At 42.5% G+C, this 16592-nt stretch overlaps 1 protein-coding gene across 5 annotated transcripts in view; it reads left to right on the top strand.

Moving 5' to 3' along the window:
* LOC138758958 (protein unc-13 homolog A) overlaps positions 1–16592 on the top strand; it is a 290629-nt gene that overhangs the window by 164802 nt on the left and 109235 nt on the right. For all 5 annotated transcript variants that reach the window (XM_069928638.1, XM_069928637.1, XM_069928635.1 and 2 more), the window contains one exon: positions 10760–10847. In XM_069928638.1, the coding sequence (XP_069784739.1) occupies positions 10760–10847 (88 nt within the window). The remainder of the gene's footprint in view (positions 1–10759; positions 10848–16592) is intronic.

Genomic DNA, 16592 nt, shown 5'->3' with positions numbered 1-16592 from the left:
CCACAGCCACCCCCGGAGACGACGCTACCATTACCGCTGCTCACTCCCCTGCTGCCGCTGCCCACGCTGCCGCCGGTGCGGCCACCGCGACCAACTGGGGACCCGCCACGGCTAACCAGGTACTCGCCCTAGTGTCCATCGCTGACGACCGCTGGGGCCCGACTGCCGCGACCGACGACCTACCCACCGCCAACCGCGAGCAACTACTTACCGTTCATCCGCCGATGCCGCCACAACAGCACCTCCGGGAGTACCTCCAACCTCCTCCTCCAGCGTTGACTGCATCTATGATGTCATCCCGTTGCGTGACGTCAACACGCGGAACTCCCCTGTCAACAGGATCACTGGCTGCTTCTATAACACTAAATCAGCAATGCTCTCATCCCCTCACTAAAGCAATGGATCTGATTAAAGTGCATGGACACTACACCAATTGCTTATTTGACTCTGGGTCAACTGACAGTTTTATCCAGCCAGATCTGGCCCTCCGTTGCGGACTTGATATTATCCCCACTACCCAGAGGATCTCATTCGCAACGAGGTCGCACTCGACCGGGATAAAGGGGTATTGCATCACCACGCTGGAAGTACAGGGCGTAACGGTCACCCACTTCAAATTATTCATCCTTCCCCAATTGAGCGCCCCAGTGTTGCTGGGATTAGACTTTCAGTGTCAGTTTTGAATGGCGTCCTTACACTTTGCAAGAACCCCACGCTCCCCCTCTCGGTCTGCCATCGCCCCACCCCTGAAGCACCCGAGCAACCCGCCCCCGTGCCCCAGGGCCACTCCTGCGGCCTTTCCACACTCCGGATTGCCCCGCCAACACTATTCGCAACCCTCACCCCTGGCTGGAAGCCTATGGCCACCAAAAGTCAGCAATATAGTTACGAAAACAGGCAATTCATTAGGAGTGAGGTGCTTAGATTGCTGGATGAGGGCATCATCGAACCCAGTTCAAGTCCTTGGAGAGCCCAGGTGGGGGTTGTCAAGAACGGGGAAAAGCTACGGATGGTGGTCTACTATAGCCAGACTATTAACCGCTTCACGCTCCTGGATGCGTACCCCCTGCCACGCATCACAGATGTGGTGAACCAGATCACCCAATATCGCATATTCTCCACCATTAACCTACGTTCGGCCTACCACCAGCTTCCGATCCACTGTGAGGACCGACCATTCACGGCCTTCGAAGCGAATGGGCGGCTGTATCAATTTCTCAGGGTACCATTCGGGGTCATGAATGGTGTCGCGGTCTTCCAGCAGGAAATGGACCGGTTGGTGGACCAGAACGGGCTAACCGCTACCATCCCGTATCTGGACAATGTCACCATCTGCGGCCACGATGCGCAGGACCACGACGCCAACCTAGACAAATTTCTTCAATCTGCCGGTCAGCTGAGCCTGACCTACAATTTTGACAAGTGTGTCTTCCGGACCACACGACTCGCGATTCTAGGTTGTGTGGTGGAGAACGGCTAGTGATGCCTGATCCTGACCGCATGCGTCCCCTAATGGACTTACACCCCCCCCCACCCCCATACCCAGAAAGCACTCAAACGCTGCCTGGGCTTTTTCTCATATTACATCCAATGGGTTCCACACTACGCCGACAAGGCGCGTCTTCTTATTAAGACCACCTCCTTTCCCCTCTCGACCGAAGCCACAGCGGCTTTTGATCGAATCAAATCCGACATCGCTGCTGCAACGCTGCACATGATCGATGAGTCTGTCCCGTTTCAAGTCGAGAATGATGAATCCAACTTCGCCCTTGCAGCCACCTTGAACCAGGCCGGTCAGCCTGTAGCCTTCTTCTCCAGAACCCTCCAGGTTCCAGAGAGTAGACACTCCTCGGTCGAGAAGGAGGCCCAGGCCATAGTTGAAGCGGTGCGTCGTTGGAGACATTACCTCGCTGGGAGGCGCTTTACACTGTTGACTGATCAACGCGCGGTCTCCTTCATGTTCAGCAACACCCAGCGAGGTAAGATAAAAAACGACAAAATCGCCAGATGGAGAATTGAACTCTCCACCTTTAACTATGACATCCTGTACCGGCCTGGTAAGCTCAACGACCCACCTGACATGCTCTCCAGGGGGACGTGCGCCAGCGTACAGATGGACAGACTACAGAAACTCCATGTCATCCAGGGGTCACTAGGTTTGCCCACTTTGTGAAGGCGCGCAACCTACCCTACACAGTCGAGGAGATTCGCTCCATTACCCGAGCCTGTTCGGTGTGCGCTGAATGCAAGCCCCACTTCTTCCATCTGGGGAACTCCCACGTTATCAAAGCCACCTGCCCCTTCGAGCGTCTTAGCGTAGACTTTAAGGGGCCCCTACCGTCAACCAACCGTAATAACTACATCCTTACGGCCATCGACGAGTACTCCCGCTTCCCGTTCACTGTGCCCTGCCCAGATACCACTGCCACTTCAGTGATACAGGCCCTTCACAGTATCTTCGCCATTTTCGGGTACCCCAATTCCATCCACAGTGATAGGGGGTCTTCATTCATGAGCGCAGAGCTGCAACAGTACCTTCTGGAGTGTGGTATCGCTTCAAGCAGGACCACCAGCTATAACCCACGCGGTAACGGCCAGGTTTAGAGGGAGAATGCCACCATCTGGAGTGCGGTTACACTGGCTCTCCGGTCTAAAGGTCTCCCCACCTCTCACTGGCAGGAGGTTCTCACTAGTGCCTTACACTCCATCCGCTCCCTCCTATGTTCCGCAACAGATGCCACCCCCCACGAAAGGATGTTCCTTTTCCCGAGGAAATCCAAATCAGGAACCACTGTACCGGCATGGCTCACCGTCCCTGGCCCCGTCCTTTTGCGACGCCATGTCCGGCACTCAAAGAACGACCCCTTGGTCGACCGAGTGACTCAACTCCACGCGAACCCGCATTACACCTACGTTGAGTTCCCAGATGGGTGGGAGGACACTGTTTCGGTGCGGGACCTAGCTCAGGGCACGGTAGGCCCAGCAACCCCTCCAACCCAACCTTCCCCAACTCTTTATTCCCCAAGCCCCGTGCCAGAACAGAAGGACCAACAACACCCCAACGACCCGGGCCACCCTGCCGACAACACGGCTGGGGAATTGAGCGAAGGAGCGGTCGCACCCGATGAGCCCGCTGGTGACACCACTCCAGCAACCCCAATCCCAGCACCACGGCGGTCACGCCGGATGGTCAGACCCCCTGACCGCTACAGTCCTTAACATACCCCTTCCATTCATTCTCTCCCTCGTTTTTTTTTCCTTCCCTTCTCCCTCTTCACTGACCCCAGGGTCAGTTCTCCAAGGAGGGGTGAATGTGATAGTACAGACCTATCACCAATGTATATAGTTACAGTATCTAGAGTGTAATGACTGTGCTTACAGCGATTGGCTGAGAGCTTAGCCACGCCTACTGTCTGGGCCTTAAAGGGTTGTGTCCCTAGCCAGGTCGGATCATTCCGGTCTGGTCGGCCACCTGTGAAGAGCTCCTGTCTTTTGCTACTAAAAACTTTGGTTTGGATCAACAAGTCTTGGGTTCTTTCGACGAGCTCTACACTATGATATCCAGAAAATCAGTTAACTGATACATGTCCAGTCTTGAGTCTTCAGGATATTTGGAAATGTACTGTATTTTGCATCCACTCAGATTCTACCCAGATTTATCCTCAAAAAGTTCCAGTAGATCAGTCAGATATGATTTCCTTCATATAAATCCATGTGTCTCTTCTCAATCATTTTGCTATTTTATGTCTGGCTAAAAACTTGGCACTTCCTTTTTTCTTTCTCTTTCTCCTTGAGTAGTGTCCTCTAAGACACTTTTGGTGCCCTCCAATCAGCAGGAGCCATTCTAGAATCCATAGAATTTTTGAAGGTGACAACCAGATCATCAACTATCTCCATAACCATTTATTTTAAAGCTCTGGGGTGGATTTAATAATTTTTAATCATACTAACTTCTCTTTTAGTATTTTTTAAATTTAATTTGGAGATACAGCATGGTAACTGGCCTTTCCAGCCCACAAGCCCATGATGCCCAAGTACATCTATGTGATCAATTAACCTACTAACCCTGTACATCTTTGGAATATGGAGGGAAACCGGAGCATCCAGATGAAGCCCACGCTGACAAGGGGAAAATGTACAAACTCTTTAATAATACAATTTTTTTTTTTTTACTTTGTCTTTTGCATTTGGACCCTTAGATTTCCAGTAATTTTTTTTGTCCTCTTCTGTGAAAACAAGCTCAGGGTATTTATTTAATCTCTCTGCCTTTTACTTGTCTCCCTTTATAATATGTATGAAACAGATCCACAGGTGTCCTCACTAGTCTTTTCCTTTCCATAGCTGTATGAACGTAGCTCTCAGTTGCATAGCTCTCGGTTCATGGCTTGTTCTGATTTCCCCTTGCTATCAATAGCTTTGTAATCCTTTGAATTCTAAAATGCTCCTTACTGCTTCTTCTGTCAACAATTTAACTCCCTTCCTTAGAATTAATACTATATTTAGTTTCTCATTATTGTTGCGCTATTTTTCTTGTTAACATATCATTGTACTTTCAGGGAATGTATATTTATTGCAGATTGTATATTACTCTCTAAATGTTGGCCATTGCCTGTCCACAGTCATAGCTTTTAGTATAATTTCTTAATTTTTCAAAGGAAGTGTGCCCCTTGTATCTTTTATAGTTTCTTTTTTAGATTAACAATCTTGATTTCAGTTTGATTTCAGTTTAATGCAACCCATATGAATGATCATTCTATCCTAAAGTTCCCTTTACAATAAGATTATTAATTAACTCCTTCTGATTCCATATTTATAAAAATTATATAAAAAGGCCTCTTCCACAAAAATCTTCCTAGTGGTTTCCTACTACTTAACATTGCCTATACCTCAATGTGTTAGTGGTCTACAAATCCATCTCGTTTTGTGTTTCAGAAAGTCATCCAAGGTGAACAAGGAAGTTTACAGATGCTTTGATTTCAGGGCAATACACAAAAGTGCAGGAGAAACTCAGCAGGTCATGCAGCATCTAAAAGAAGCAAAGGGTAACAAATATTTCAGGCCTGAGCCCTTTGTGAGCAAAAAGCAGGCACACACCTGAATAAAAAGATGGGGGAAGAGAGGAGGGAGAAAGGGGCAGGGGGAGGAGCACAGGGCATAGGTGGATATGGGTGGGAGGGCAGAACAGAAAAAAAATCTGGTGATTGGTGGAGGGTGTAGCTCCCTGAATGGAAATGGGAGGGAGACAGAGAGGGACCTAACAGAAATTTGAGAAGTTGATGTTAATGCCTTCTGGTTGGAGGGTACCGAGATGGGATATTAGGTGTTGGTCCTCCAAATTGCAAGTAGTCTTAGTTTGGCAGTGCAGAATTCAACTGTGTAAAAACACAAAGTTTTGTGTTTGACCTTGAAGGATTTTTTTAAAAGTTCTCATTTTTAGCTTGTCTTTCTTCTGTTTTCTCCTTTCATTTTCTCCAATCTTTCCTTTACCACCAGTTGTAAAGTGTCAGGATTTATTTCCCAAAGATTGAGATATCTAACTAGCTTCCAATCCTCAATTCCCTCTAGCCCACCAGACAAAATCTAAGGTTTCCCTCTAAATGCTAAACCTAAATCTTTTTCTAGTGTCCTCCCTCCAAGTGCATCTTATCAATGAGACTAATTTCCAACTTGCATAAAAATTGCTTTACAATTCCTCTTCTTCTTTAAACCTTCTATCAAATTTGACCCTTCCATCCTTGAAAATTACCAATCTCAACACCAATTGTCCCTTTTTTCCCCAAAGTTTTTGATTGCACTTTTTCTTCTTAAATCTATATCCATTTTTCTCAAACTGTCAAGTTTAAATTCTTCCAATTGGTTTCAGCTTCTTCCGTAGTCATGGAATCCTAAATTATCTGGTGCAAAACAGCCCCTTTGGCCTAACTCCGCCACACTGACCAAGTTGACATTTTGGATTGGTTCCTTTTCTCTGAATTTGGTCCATATTGTCAGAAACACAAATTCTCACAAATGAGTCTCTTTAAGATCGGTGACACGACAAGCTTTATTCACAAGTCTGCAGAGTTGGACTCAACCGGCTTCTTGCCAAGTCAAGCCCCGATACATACAGTGCGTTGTTTTTTATACAATTTGCTTGTCCTTCGGCATCTCCACTACACTGCTTTAATTGGTTAGTTTTTGCAGAATCATCCTGATTACTGTTAGTCACGCACACCACAATCATTCATGACCTCTGCTCACACCAAATTCTGTTTTTCACTCTTTATCAATCTTTGGCTCCTGCATGTCTCTCTGTAGTTAAATCTGTTGCAAGTCTGTTGTAACATTTTCCAGCTAAACTCTAGTGGTTAGCCCCCTTTTATGACTAATCATCACATTTTAACTTAAACCCTTTTTAACCCAAATTCTCTATCTATAACACATATCCTTCTAAATAGTACTGAAATGGTTCTTATCAAGAGGACAAATCTATTTAAATTAAATTATTCCTCTTTACTTAAGAAAGTTGATGAGGATTTGAAATTGCCAATAACATTATTTCAAACATTGCCTATATCCTTACCACACAAATGTTTTCAGGAATTAAATAAGTATGCAAGGAAATTTCTTTGGAAGGGAAAAATGTTGAGGGTTTCTTCATAAAATTGAAATTAACATGGAAATATGAACTAGGAGGTCTACAACTTCCACATTTAAAAAAATTATGATAGGGCAACACAAATCCGATTTCTCTCTTTTTTTGAAGAGGGAGAGAAACTAGTGTGGATTAAGATAGAGATGGAAAAAATAGGACAGAAGACACCAGAAGATTTTGTATGTAAATGGAACTGAGATTAATATTTGGTGACAGTGCAACTCCATTGTTGAAGCATTTGATTAATATATGGTATAAAGCAGATACTGAATTGGGAATGAGGAACCATGGTTTAGCTAAAATTCCTTTGAATCAAAACCATGAATAATTGACTTTTGAATATTTGGTTCTCTAAGGGAATTAGAAATGTAGGAGATTGTTATGAAGGAGGAAATTTAATGTCATTTGAGCAATTAAAAATAAATATAGGATACAAAATGATACAGTATTTTGTTGTCAAATAAAAGTATATTTATGAGATAAAAATAGTGAAATAGAAACCTTAATTTGTAATAGATCTATTAAAAAATTTATATCAGCCATGTATATTATTACAAAAGGAAACTCAAAAGCAGGAAATTCATAGATCTGGACAGAGATGGGAGACAGACTTAAATATTATTATTGGTGAGAAAAATTGGTCAGAACCATGTCTAGATTGTATGACAAACACAGTAAATGTTAGATATAGATTGGTTCAATATAATTTTTTACAACAACTATAACTTGCACCACAAAAATTAAATAGATTGGTCAAATCTTTCAGATCATTGTTTTAGATCACACATCTCAAACTCTGGCCCGCGGGCCAAATTTGGCCCACGATATAATTATATTTGGCCCGCAAGATCATTTCAAAAATGTATTAGAGGTGGCCCGCCCTGCAGCGAGAGCCGATGCTGTTTTTTGGTAATGTCACCCCCCACCATCCTCCCCCTTCATTGCACATCCTTCCCCACCCCCTAACTATCCCCTCCCCCCTAAAACCACCCCCCTTAAAAGATGGCCAGAATATTCTCAAAAAGGAATCCAGAATGGTAAAGTTTCACAAACCTTCTGCTGGGAATCCTAACAACACCCGGGCATCAGATCCACGGGACGCGGAGGGAGCAAGAGTGTTGCAGGTTGACCGTGCAAACTTTGAGAACGGGGAAAACAAAATTGTAACACGAGAAGTCTGTCGATGTCATCAGCCGGCAAGTCAGTTGGAAGGCTCCCCGCACAACCAGTCACTTCTCCCACCTGTCGTGCGGTGTGGCGGATTGGCGAGCGCCTGTGATTTCCTGTCGGCGCGACGGACATGGCAGGCTGCGCACGGCCCCCGCTGTTCCGCAAAGGCTGATCGGCAGCGCGCTGGGCCTGAGTGGGTGGGTAAGCAGGGGTGGACAGAGGGTATAGGTGAGGAGTAAAGGGCAGGGGAAGTTATGGTGGTGCGAGGGGCAGAGGGAGGGATGAGTAGAAGGAGGGGTGGATAGGGAAGAGGTAAAAGGGGAGGGGCATGGCGAGTAGGGGAGGGGTGATTAGAGGGTGAGAGATGGGTAGAGGGAGGAACAGGTTGAGTGGAGAGGCAGTAGAGGGGCGTGTATAGGATGGGGTGGGTAGAGGCAGAGCGAGTGGAGTGAGGGGTGAGTAGAGGTTGGGTAAAGGACTGGTCAGGTAGAGGAATGGTGGGTCGAGGGTGAATAGAGGCCTCGAGCCTGAGGAGTGAGCAGGAAATGCTGAGTCCTGATGCAGGCCAAAATGGAGACAGCCTGTGAATGCTGACTACATCTCCACAGGGACCAAATATGTTTCCCTCAGGTCAAGCAAAGGGTGAACTTGAGCTACCTACTCCTGACCTGCAACATTATCCTCCTAAAGTTATATCCTAAAGTTTAACATTACATATGTTGAAAGAAGAGAAAACATGCAGATGTTGTTGAAAATTTTCAATAAATATTTAGTTCGGCCCTCGACTTAGTCCAAGTTTTTAATTTTGGCCCTCCGTGAATTTGAGATTGTTTTAGATGAAGCAAAGAGAATGGTACTTTTTTTACATTCTACATAGTTACGTCCAAAATTGAGACAACTTTCGATAAAATTAGGAAATATTTTGGAGCAAATCACAAGAATTAAATTTCCACAGAATCCAATGTTATTTTTACTGGGCAATATTTCAGAGATAAGACCAAAATTAAAGCTGTATTTGTATCAAAAATAATTTGTAAAAATTGCATTAGCGGTTGCAGGAAAATGTATAACAGTGACAAGGAAATTGGATACTCATTTTAGATTTGGAAAGATGGTGTGCGGAAATTCATAGCTGTATACCTCTTGAGAAGGTTGCTTTAATTTGAGAAATAAACATGATACTTTTTTGGAAATTTGGTGCCCATATTTACATATTATAGGCATAAATTTATAAATGGACTTCCCCTAAACCTTGTGAAACCTCATTAACTCATTGAAATAAATAAACAAATGGAATTGGAAAAGGTTAGAATTGAGTGAAAGATAACCAGGTCTACTTCTTTATTCTTTCTTTACAATTGTATTTTTTTTCCTTCTCTCTTTCTTTCTTTTCTATCCCTTTTGGGGTTATTATTTGGGGGGAGGGGGTTTGGGGGTTCTGTCTAAAACGATCAAATAATGGATTTGATACGAGTACATTTTTAAAATTTTAACATGAATGCATGTATGGAAAATTTAAATAAAGTATTCAAAAGAAGGACATATTATATCCTGTAAAACCGTAACAAATGTAATATGCCCCTTACCATGTTTTTCAACTGACTGCATTTTTAATTGTACTGTTGTCTCCTCCAACACATTTCTACCAATTTCTGTCTGGGTGGGACAACTCATTCCCTTCCTGCCTGTCAAGTTGTAGTTTTCAAAAAAAAAATTGGTTGCAATGGTTTTTCCAATTAAGTATTGCTGCTTTTGTTGCCATGAGCCTTCCTTTACCTGGCCCTGTCTAGGAACAGGAACATAGCATAATCTGTCTGGCCTCCTTGTTCTTGCTGGAATGGAGACAGGTTAGGATAAAACAGATTAGTTATTGGTAATATCAGAGTTTCTTCAATACAATGCAAAACTTGGGATATTATTGCCTTGCTGTTTCTTGGTATACCACATTGTTGTTATTTCTAGTTTAATTGATCTTTATATGTTTAGTGAGCAGGTGTTCTGTTTTGTGGAAATAGCACAATTACTCTAAAAAGAACAGCATATACTGAAAATTAATTGAAGAATGAATATGTGCAAGTTTAGAAGATAACTTTAAGAAGGCAACCAAAGCAGACCTGTTTCTATAACTCTGGAGATGCACAGGAGATGGCAGATGCTTGAATCTGAATCTAAACGCAATCTTCTGGTGGAACTCAGTGAGACAAGTGCATCTGTCAAAAGGAAAAAAAAGGTCAATGTTGTTGGCCAGAACTCAAGGAAGTTTCCAGCCCACAACGGTGGCCACTTATTTTCTTCCACTGATGCTGCTTGACCCGTTGAATTCCTCCTAAAAATTGTGTTCACTTTCTGTTAATTTTTTTTTTGTTTTATATTACAATGAATCTTAAAATACAAATGATTGTAAAATTATTCTGGAAAAAAACTGTCAAAAATGCACCATTGCTGTTGAATACTATTGAATTTGTTGGAGGTTCAAAAATGCTGCCTGTTCATGCAAGTGGAGGATTCCCAGGCAATCCAAAATGTATGATTTTAAGAAGTATTGATGTCTTCATTTTTCAACCTCAGGAAATGATCTGTTCAGAATGGAGAATGTTATTTGTATTTTGTTTAATGATGTGCAGAATTACTGTTGTTCAAGACAATATGGCCTCGAGAGGATCATTGCCCCACTTTTTCTTGGTACTTCACATTACTGTTGCTGTCCTTTTCTAGGCCTGGCGGTGGGCTTTACAGTATTGACAGTATGCCAGATCTTCGAAAGAAAAAACCCAAAAATCTTGTTAGTGATTTGGTGAGACATCTCTTTTCTCCACAGTGACCTGCCACTATGCTGTGAGGCATCTGATAGTTAAGGAATTTTGCCTGTTGCCTTGCTTGCTAGTAATTCTCTTAAGTTTTTTTTGTTTACTTTGGGTTTCTTCCTTTTGTCTTTTGTTTCACTTGTAACTGTAGGGGAGCAGCCGTTAAGTTTCTGCGTAGCATTGACAGCATGCCTGATATTAAGCCACGGCGTAAATCCCTCCCACTGGTCAGCGACCTGGTGAGAAAATCCTTGACTGCTATATTAAAAGGAGGGCATTACCATTTCACATGCAGCTAGTTTTCCTCAATATTACACAGGCTTCTGGGTTCAGCACTGGGTTGAAAGACTTTGGTTTCTAAAATGTTGGCATGGTTTTAATTACTAAATTATCACTTTTAAAAGCTCACTTTTAATTGATTCCACTGCCAGATTCTCTTTAGGCACTGTTCTAAGTTCGCCTTGTTTATATAAAATGCTAATGTTTATCATAAACCATTTTAAACAGCAAATTAGAAACCAAAGTTCTTAAATATTTCTGCTACAGCTTAGCTTCACTTTCTATTGTTTTTTGATTTTTTTTTCAAATATTTTGCCTTTTCTTTTCTCTGCTGCCCCAATCAGACTCTCTTTATTGCCTGTTCATTTTATTCAGTCCCCCAGCCTGACCCCTGAAGCCCGACTACTCGTGTAATGTTGGTGTGAATTAATTATTCAAATTGAGATATTCTCATCACTAGATAGAAAGGATTTCTAAACTGATCAATATTAAAACTGCTGTTTTGCACCTCTGCCAACTGAAGTTTTCCAGGGCCTAAAGTCTTAATCAGTTAATCATGCATAGTTCTTTTTTTTCAAAAAAGGGTGAACATGAACTCTCATTAGGTTTTGTATATTTTTTTTTAAAAATCAGGAAACCAGTTTTAAAAGTTCAGGAACATTATGAAGAAAAATAATGAAGAATGCTATGAGGTCATTGCAGATTACATGACATGATAAAGTTACTCTTAAGTGTGCATAGCTTATAGCTGGAGATTCAAGTGTGGTTAATTTTTGCATCTCTTAAAATAGTTTGCATCGAAAGTGAATAACAAGATGAGAGTATAACCAGAAACTGCAGTTTTCTGAAAGATTAAAGGGAAACCAAACTCCCATCTATTGTTCATTAAACCATAGGTATGATTGAAAAGTATTCACCATAATAAACTTTACACATGGCAAATGGTATTTTGTGTAGTTTGGCTCATCTAATAAAAAAGTGCAGAAGAGATTAACAAGAATGTTACTGGGATTTGAAGAACTGCGCTACAGGGAGAGGTTAGGGCTTATTCCCTGGAGCATAGAAGAATGAGGGGAGATTTGGTGGAGGCATACAAAATGGTATAGATAAAATTAAATGCAAGCAGGTGTTTTCCACTGAGGTTAGGTGAGGTAAAAACTAGAGGGCATGGGTTAATAATACAAGTACACAATCCTTTATCTGGAACCCTTGGGGGACAATGTGTTCTGAATTTCAGATTTTTTCCGGATTTCAGAACAAAAGGCAGCTGCCCCAGATTTAAGGCCACCCAGCTGCCGTATCCAAGCCCTCCTGAGTCGCGCTGCTGTCTCTCTCTCTACCCCTTCGCCCGCCCAAATCGCGCTGACGTCTCTCTCCTCGCCCCCGCCCATCCGAGTCACGCTGCTGTCTCTCTCCTTGCCCCCGCCCATCAGAGTCGTGCTGCTGTTTCTCCCCCCCACCCAAACTAGCTGTGCTGTTCTCTCTCTCTCTCTCTCTCTCTCTCTCTCCCCTCTCTCTCTCTCCACTGTACCGAAGTCCAGATAAAGGATTGTATATCTGTATAGGGGTGAAGTTTATAGGGAATGGTGGGTGTGTGGAATAAGCTGCCAGCTGAACTGGTGAATGCAGGTTCAATTTTGACACATGCATGGGAATGGTCTAGAGGAATGCAGTGCAGGTCAGTGGGACTCAACACAGACTAGAAAGACCAAAGGGCTTGTTTCTGAGCTGTAGTGTTCAATGGTTCTAAATAGTGATGTGGATTTGTATCTTCCAATGTATAGAAATTCAAAGTGAAGAATACAAGTTCAAATCAACAAAATCCACGGCACATGAATTTGAATGGAATAACATTTTTACAGCACAATGGCTGATGAATATCAATAGCAACACTGCCAGTTATGTGGAAAAATAATATAATGGTATATTTCAAGACAATGACAAGTATGATTTAAAGGAAACATATAATGTTGAATTTTGTCACAGAAAACATATACTTCGCAAAAACTTGTATCCAGCTTTGAGCTGAGTATGATAATGCTGTGGGAGATTACATGTACTGGTATTGGACCTCCGACGTGCTGCTGCCATCGACAGCAGACTCAATTCACGAGTGCACTGACCCACACATTACAGCTAGCTGTTAGCTCCCCGTGAAACTGCCAGATATCAGCAGAACTTTTATGAAAGGAGAAGCAGAGATAATTCTCATCCTCAAGCTGCTTTGCTTGCTGATTGATTGTAGATCACGGTAATAATTAACAATCCAATATAGTTTTCAAGATGCTTATCATTGATTTATTTTTGTGGGAGTTTTCATTGATGACATGCTACCCTACTGATCCTTGATTAATGTTACTGAGGTTCATTCTTCAGCATCAAGAAATGGTATCCGATTACCATTGTACTGCAAACTTGCAGTTTCTGTGCATGAGGCCAAAGCTATTGATGCAAAATATAGAGGCCTTGAATGGTTAAACACTAACAGGTCTACACAATGCAACACAAAGGCTGTTGTTATCTGCCCAATCTACAGCTTTGCCCTTCCCTACAGTTGATTTTTTTAAAAATTCCTGTCTGGGCCTCAAATTGTCATTACTCAACATCTGTGGTGCACTGTTAGCCAGAATCAGACACACACGAAGATAAAGACTGTGCAACAGGCTTTAATCCACAAAGACTTCCACAGAGCCAGGCTGGCTGTGGCTGCAGCAACTCTGAGTGAGGCCTCGGGAGGCCGGCGCAGGCTTATATCCCGGAGGGTATATTGACACCCGACCGGGTGGGGTTTGATCCATTCAGGCCGACTGATTGACAGCCGGCCAGGTGTTGTCCTGTCCCCTTACACTCCTGCAGGTACAGAGGTTGTCCCCTGCAGTAGGCTGGTGGTGTACCACCACAACATCAAAGTACAACTCCATTCAGTAAAAAGGGTAATCTTTGATAGTTTAAAATCATCTCTGTGGCATCCTTTCAAAACACACTCTCCAGCAAACACACTGAGAGGCTACTTGAGTAACTTGGACCTTACTATACATAGAAACCTTCAACACCTCCCAATAAACCTGTGATCCCGAGAACCACATATTGCACCTCTTACTTTACAATGTTGAAGAATCCTAAACGAGAACCTGGGGCGTAAAAAGCTAATGCTGACTTAACGACAAGACTTCAACCTGTTGTGAAACATGTTGTCACACGTCGCAGAGCATTGTGATGAGAATGAACTATGGTTGATGTAAATCGAAGCACGTTCAAACTTCACCTTGCTGAAACTGTGGGGACCTTATTTAAACTATAGAGCCAATTATATCCTCCTGCCTCTGATGCAAGTTTCAGGGTGTCATCTCAGAGTTAAATTTGTCCTTTGCAAAGTATTAAACTGGCTCGAGGACCTGAATGAAATATTATGGCAGTTTCTACTCCTGAAATCACATGAAAGGACACGGTGAAATGAGTAGATGAATAGCGGTGAACGAGAAGCTTTGGATCTGGGGCATGAGTATGACTGTGGGCCTCTGGCAGGGAGACTATGTTGGTGTATTTAGGAGAGTGTACTTATCAGAGGTAAATGGGCTCAGGGATGGATCATGATTAGCTCCTGTTGGGAGGTACAAGGCCATGATCAGACTGGGCGATTGCAGTGTGTCATGGAGATGAGAGGTTGCAGGGTTTGAGGGAGAACTGCTGTGTGTCTCCTGTGAGTGATAGAAATGATACAGTGGAATTTGCTGTGGTATGAACAATTGATTTTGTGAAACATTTTGCCTCTGCAAGGAGAAAGCACACAAATAATCAAGCTTCAATTGCTTCAGCTGGCTAAAATCCATTCTATGGGTAGAAATTGTTAGTGTGAAGGCTGCATGAGGAGCAGATATATTGCTTTTTGGTGGTTCATGTTTATCATTAACCATGTGAACATGTAATCAACACATGCCTCATCGATTCATTACTTCATCAATGCCTACTTAATACATCTGTTATTGGCCTGATTAAAGTGGCTACTTTGGAAATAGAAAATAAGTCCAATTATTGTCACAAAGCAAATCCTGAGTGGTTCAAATTTGTAATAACTTCATGATTATTCATGCCATGGCCATCTCCAAAGACCATGTTTAGAATTTCTAAATTCAGGATTCAATTTATTGTCATGTAATAAAGACAGTGCAATATTACACAAAATTTGTTTTCATCTGCTGTAAGGCAGACAGATTCGCCATCAGCAAAAATTGCCTGAATTCAGGAAAGAGAAGCAAAAGGGAGCCCCCTCACAGTTACAGTGTGTCCATGGATTTGCCTCTAGTGCCTCTAGTGTTCCTTCAGCCACACAGAGTACTGTTCAAACCATCAACAGCCCGAGCTCCTGATCCAACCTCCCAACACAATCAGAAACTCTTCAGCACCCTCTCGCATCCCAGTTCCGATACCTGGCGCACCTTCAGTCAGTCATGAACCAGTCACCAGCAGTCCACAACCCGGTGCGAATCCTTCAACCACAGTTGCCAGCGCCCACAGCCTGGCCTGTTCCTTACTACAAGTACTACCTGATGAAACAGCATTCTCTGGTCCTTGGTGCAAAATACGCAGACACAATACCCAGACTCAACCCATAATTACAAACAATACATATGCAGGACAAGCCTTCATATTATACAAGTAAATAAGTCATGCATGCAAATTACTGATCAAAACCCTTCATACCAAATTTTAATGAGTTAAATTGGTTCCTACTTAATTCTGAATGGGCTCAATGGGGTAGATGTGGTTATTCCTGGTCTTGAACCAGAATCTTGTTCTCAAAATAAAGGTTAACTCAGTTTGGACAATAGAGTATCTTCTTTGCTTTGGAGGGTGATTAACCTTTGCAGTTCTCCACCTGGGAGAGCAAAAGAGGCTCAGTTACCACCATTTCAAGGCAGATGAATAGTTTTTAATATTAAGGGATATGAGGTTGGTGCAGGAAACTAGTTCTAGAGTATAAAGTCAGCTATTATTTTGAATAACAACAGACATGAGGAGTCTGCAGTTGCTCCTATTCTCTGTTCTGTTCAATATTAATATGCCCAAATATTGTACTGGAATAATTAAAAGTTCAAAATTAACTGAATTTTTCTCAGACCTAAATTTCTTGCCTGTTTATTGTTAATGGATATAAAATTAGCCTGTGGAAATATAATTAAAATTTGTGAACATTTGTCCCTTTCAATACAGCTTTATTTTGCTCAGGAGAAACGGCAGATGCATCTTAGCAGGATAAAAAAATCACTGTTTGGTATGAAGATAGTTAATAGATTATTTTTTTCCTAAAATAATTTTTATGCAGTCGGTGTGGTTAAGTATATTAATTCATCAAAAAATAAAAAGGAGTTTGGAAAGCTATTTTTTTGATGAGTTAATGCATCATGAACTGTCATCGCTTAGCCATGTGTAAACCTTAATGTCTAGAGAGTTGTAGGCTGCACACTTTGGCTCAGTTTGTTCTTTTCTACAGGCACTCTTGCTGTTGAACTTATTTTAACACATTTGTGGTGTGGATCATATTGCAAGCTCTGTGTGCTGCCATTACCCAATTATTTCAAGCAGTGTGTGAGGCTCATTTGACATCAGTGCAATTATTTGATGTATGGCGAGTGATGGCTTCATCTTGTAAAGCTCAACAAACAGTCAGCAACAAGAAACAACCTGATGTCTGTAATTTAAAGGGG

The sequence above is a fragment of the Narcine bancroftii genome, chromosome 3 (genome assembly GCF_036971445.1).
Source record: "Narcine bancroftii isolate sNarBan1 chromosome 3, sNarBan1.hap1, whole genome shotgun sequence".
NCBI classification, from domain to species: Eukaryota; Metazoa; Chordata; class Chondrichthyes; order Torpediniformes; family Narcinidae; genus Narcine; species Narcine bancroftii.
The sequence above is the reverse complement of the archived record's forward strand: the minus strand, read 5'-3'. Positions and strand labels throughout refer to the sequence as shown.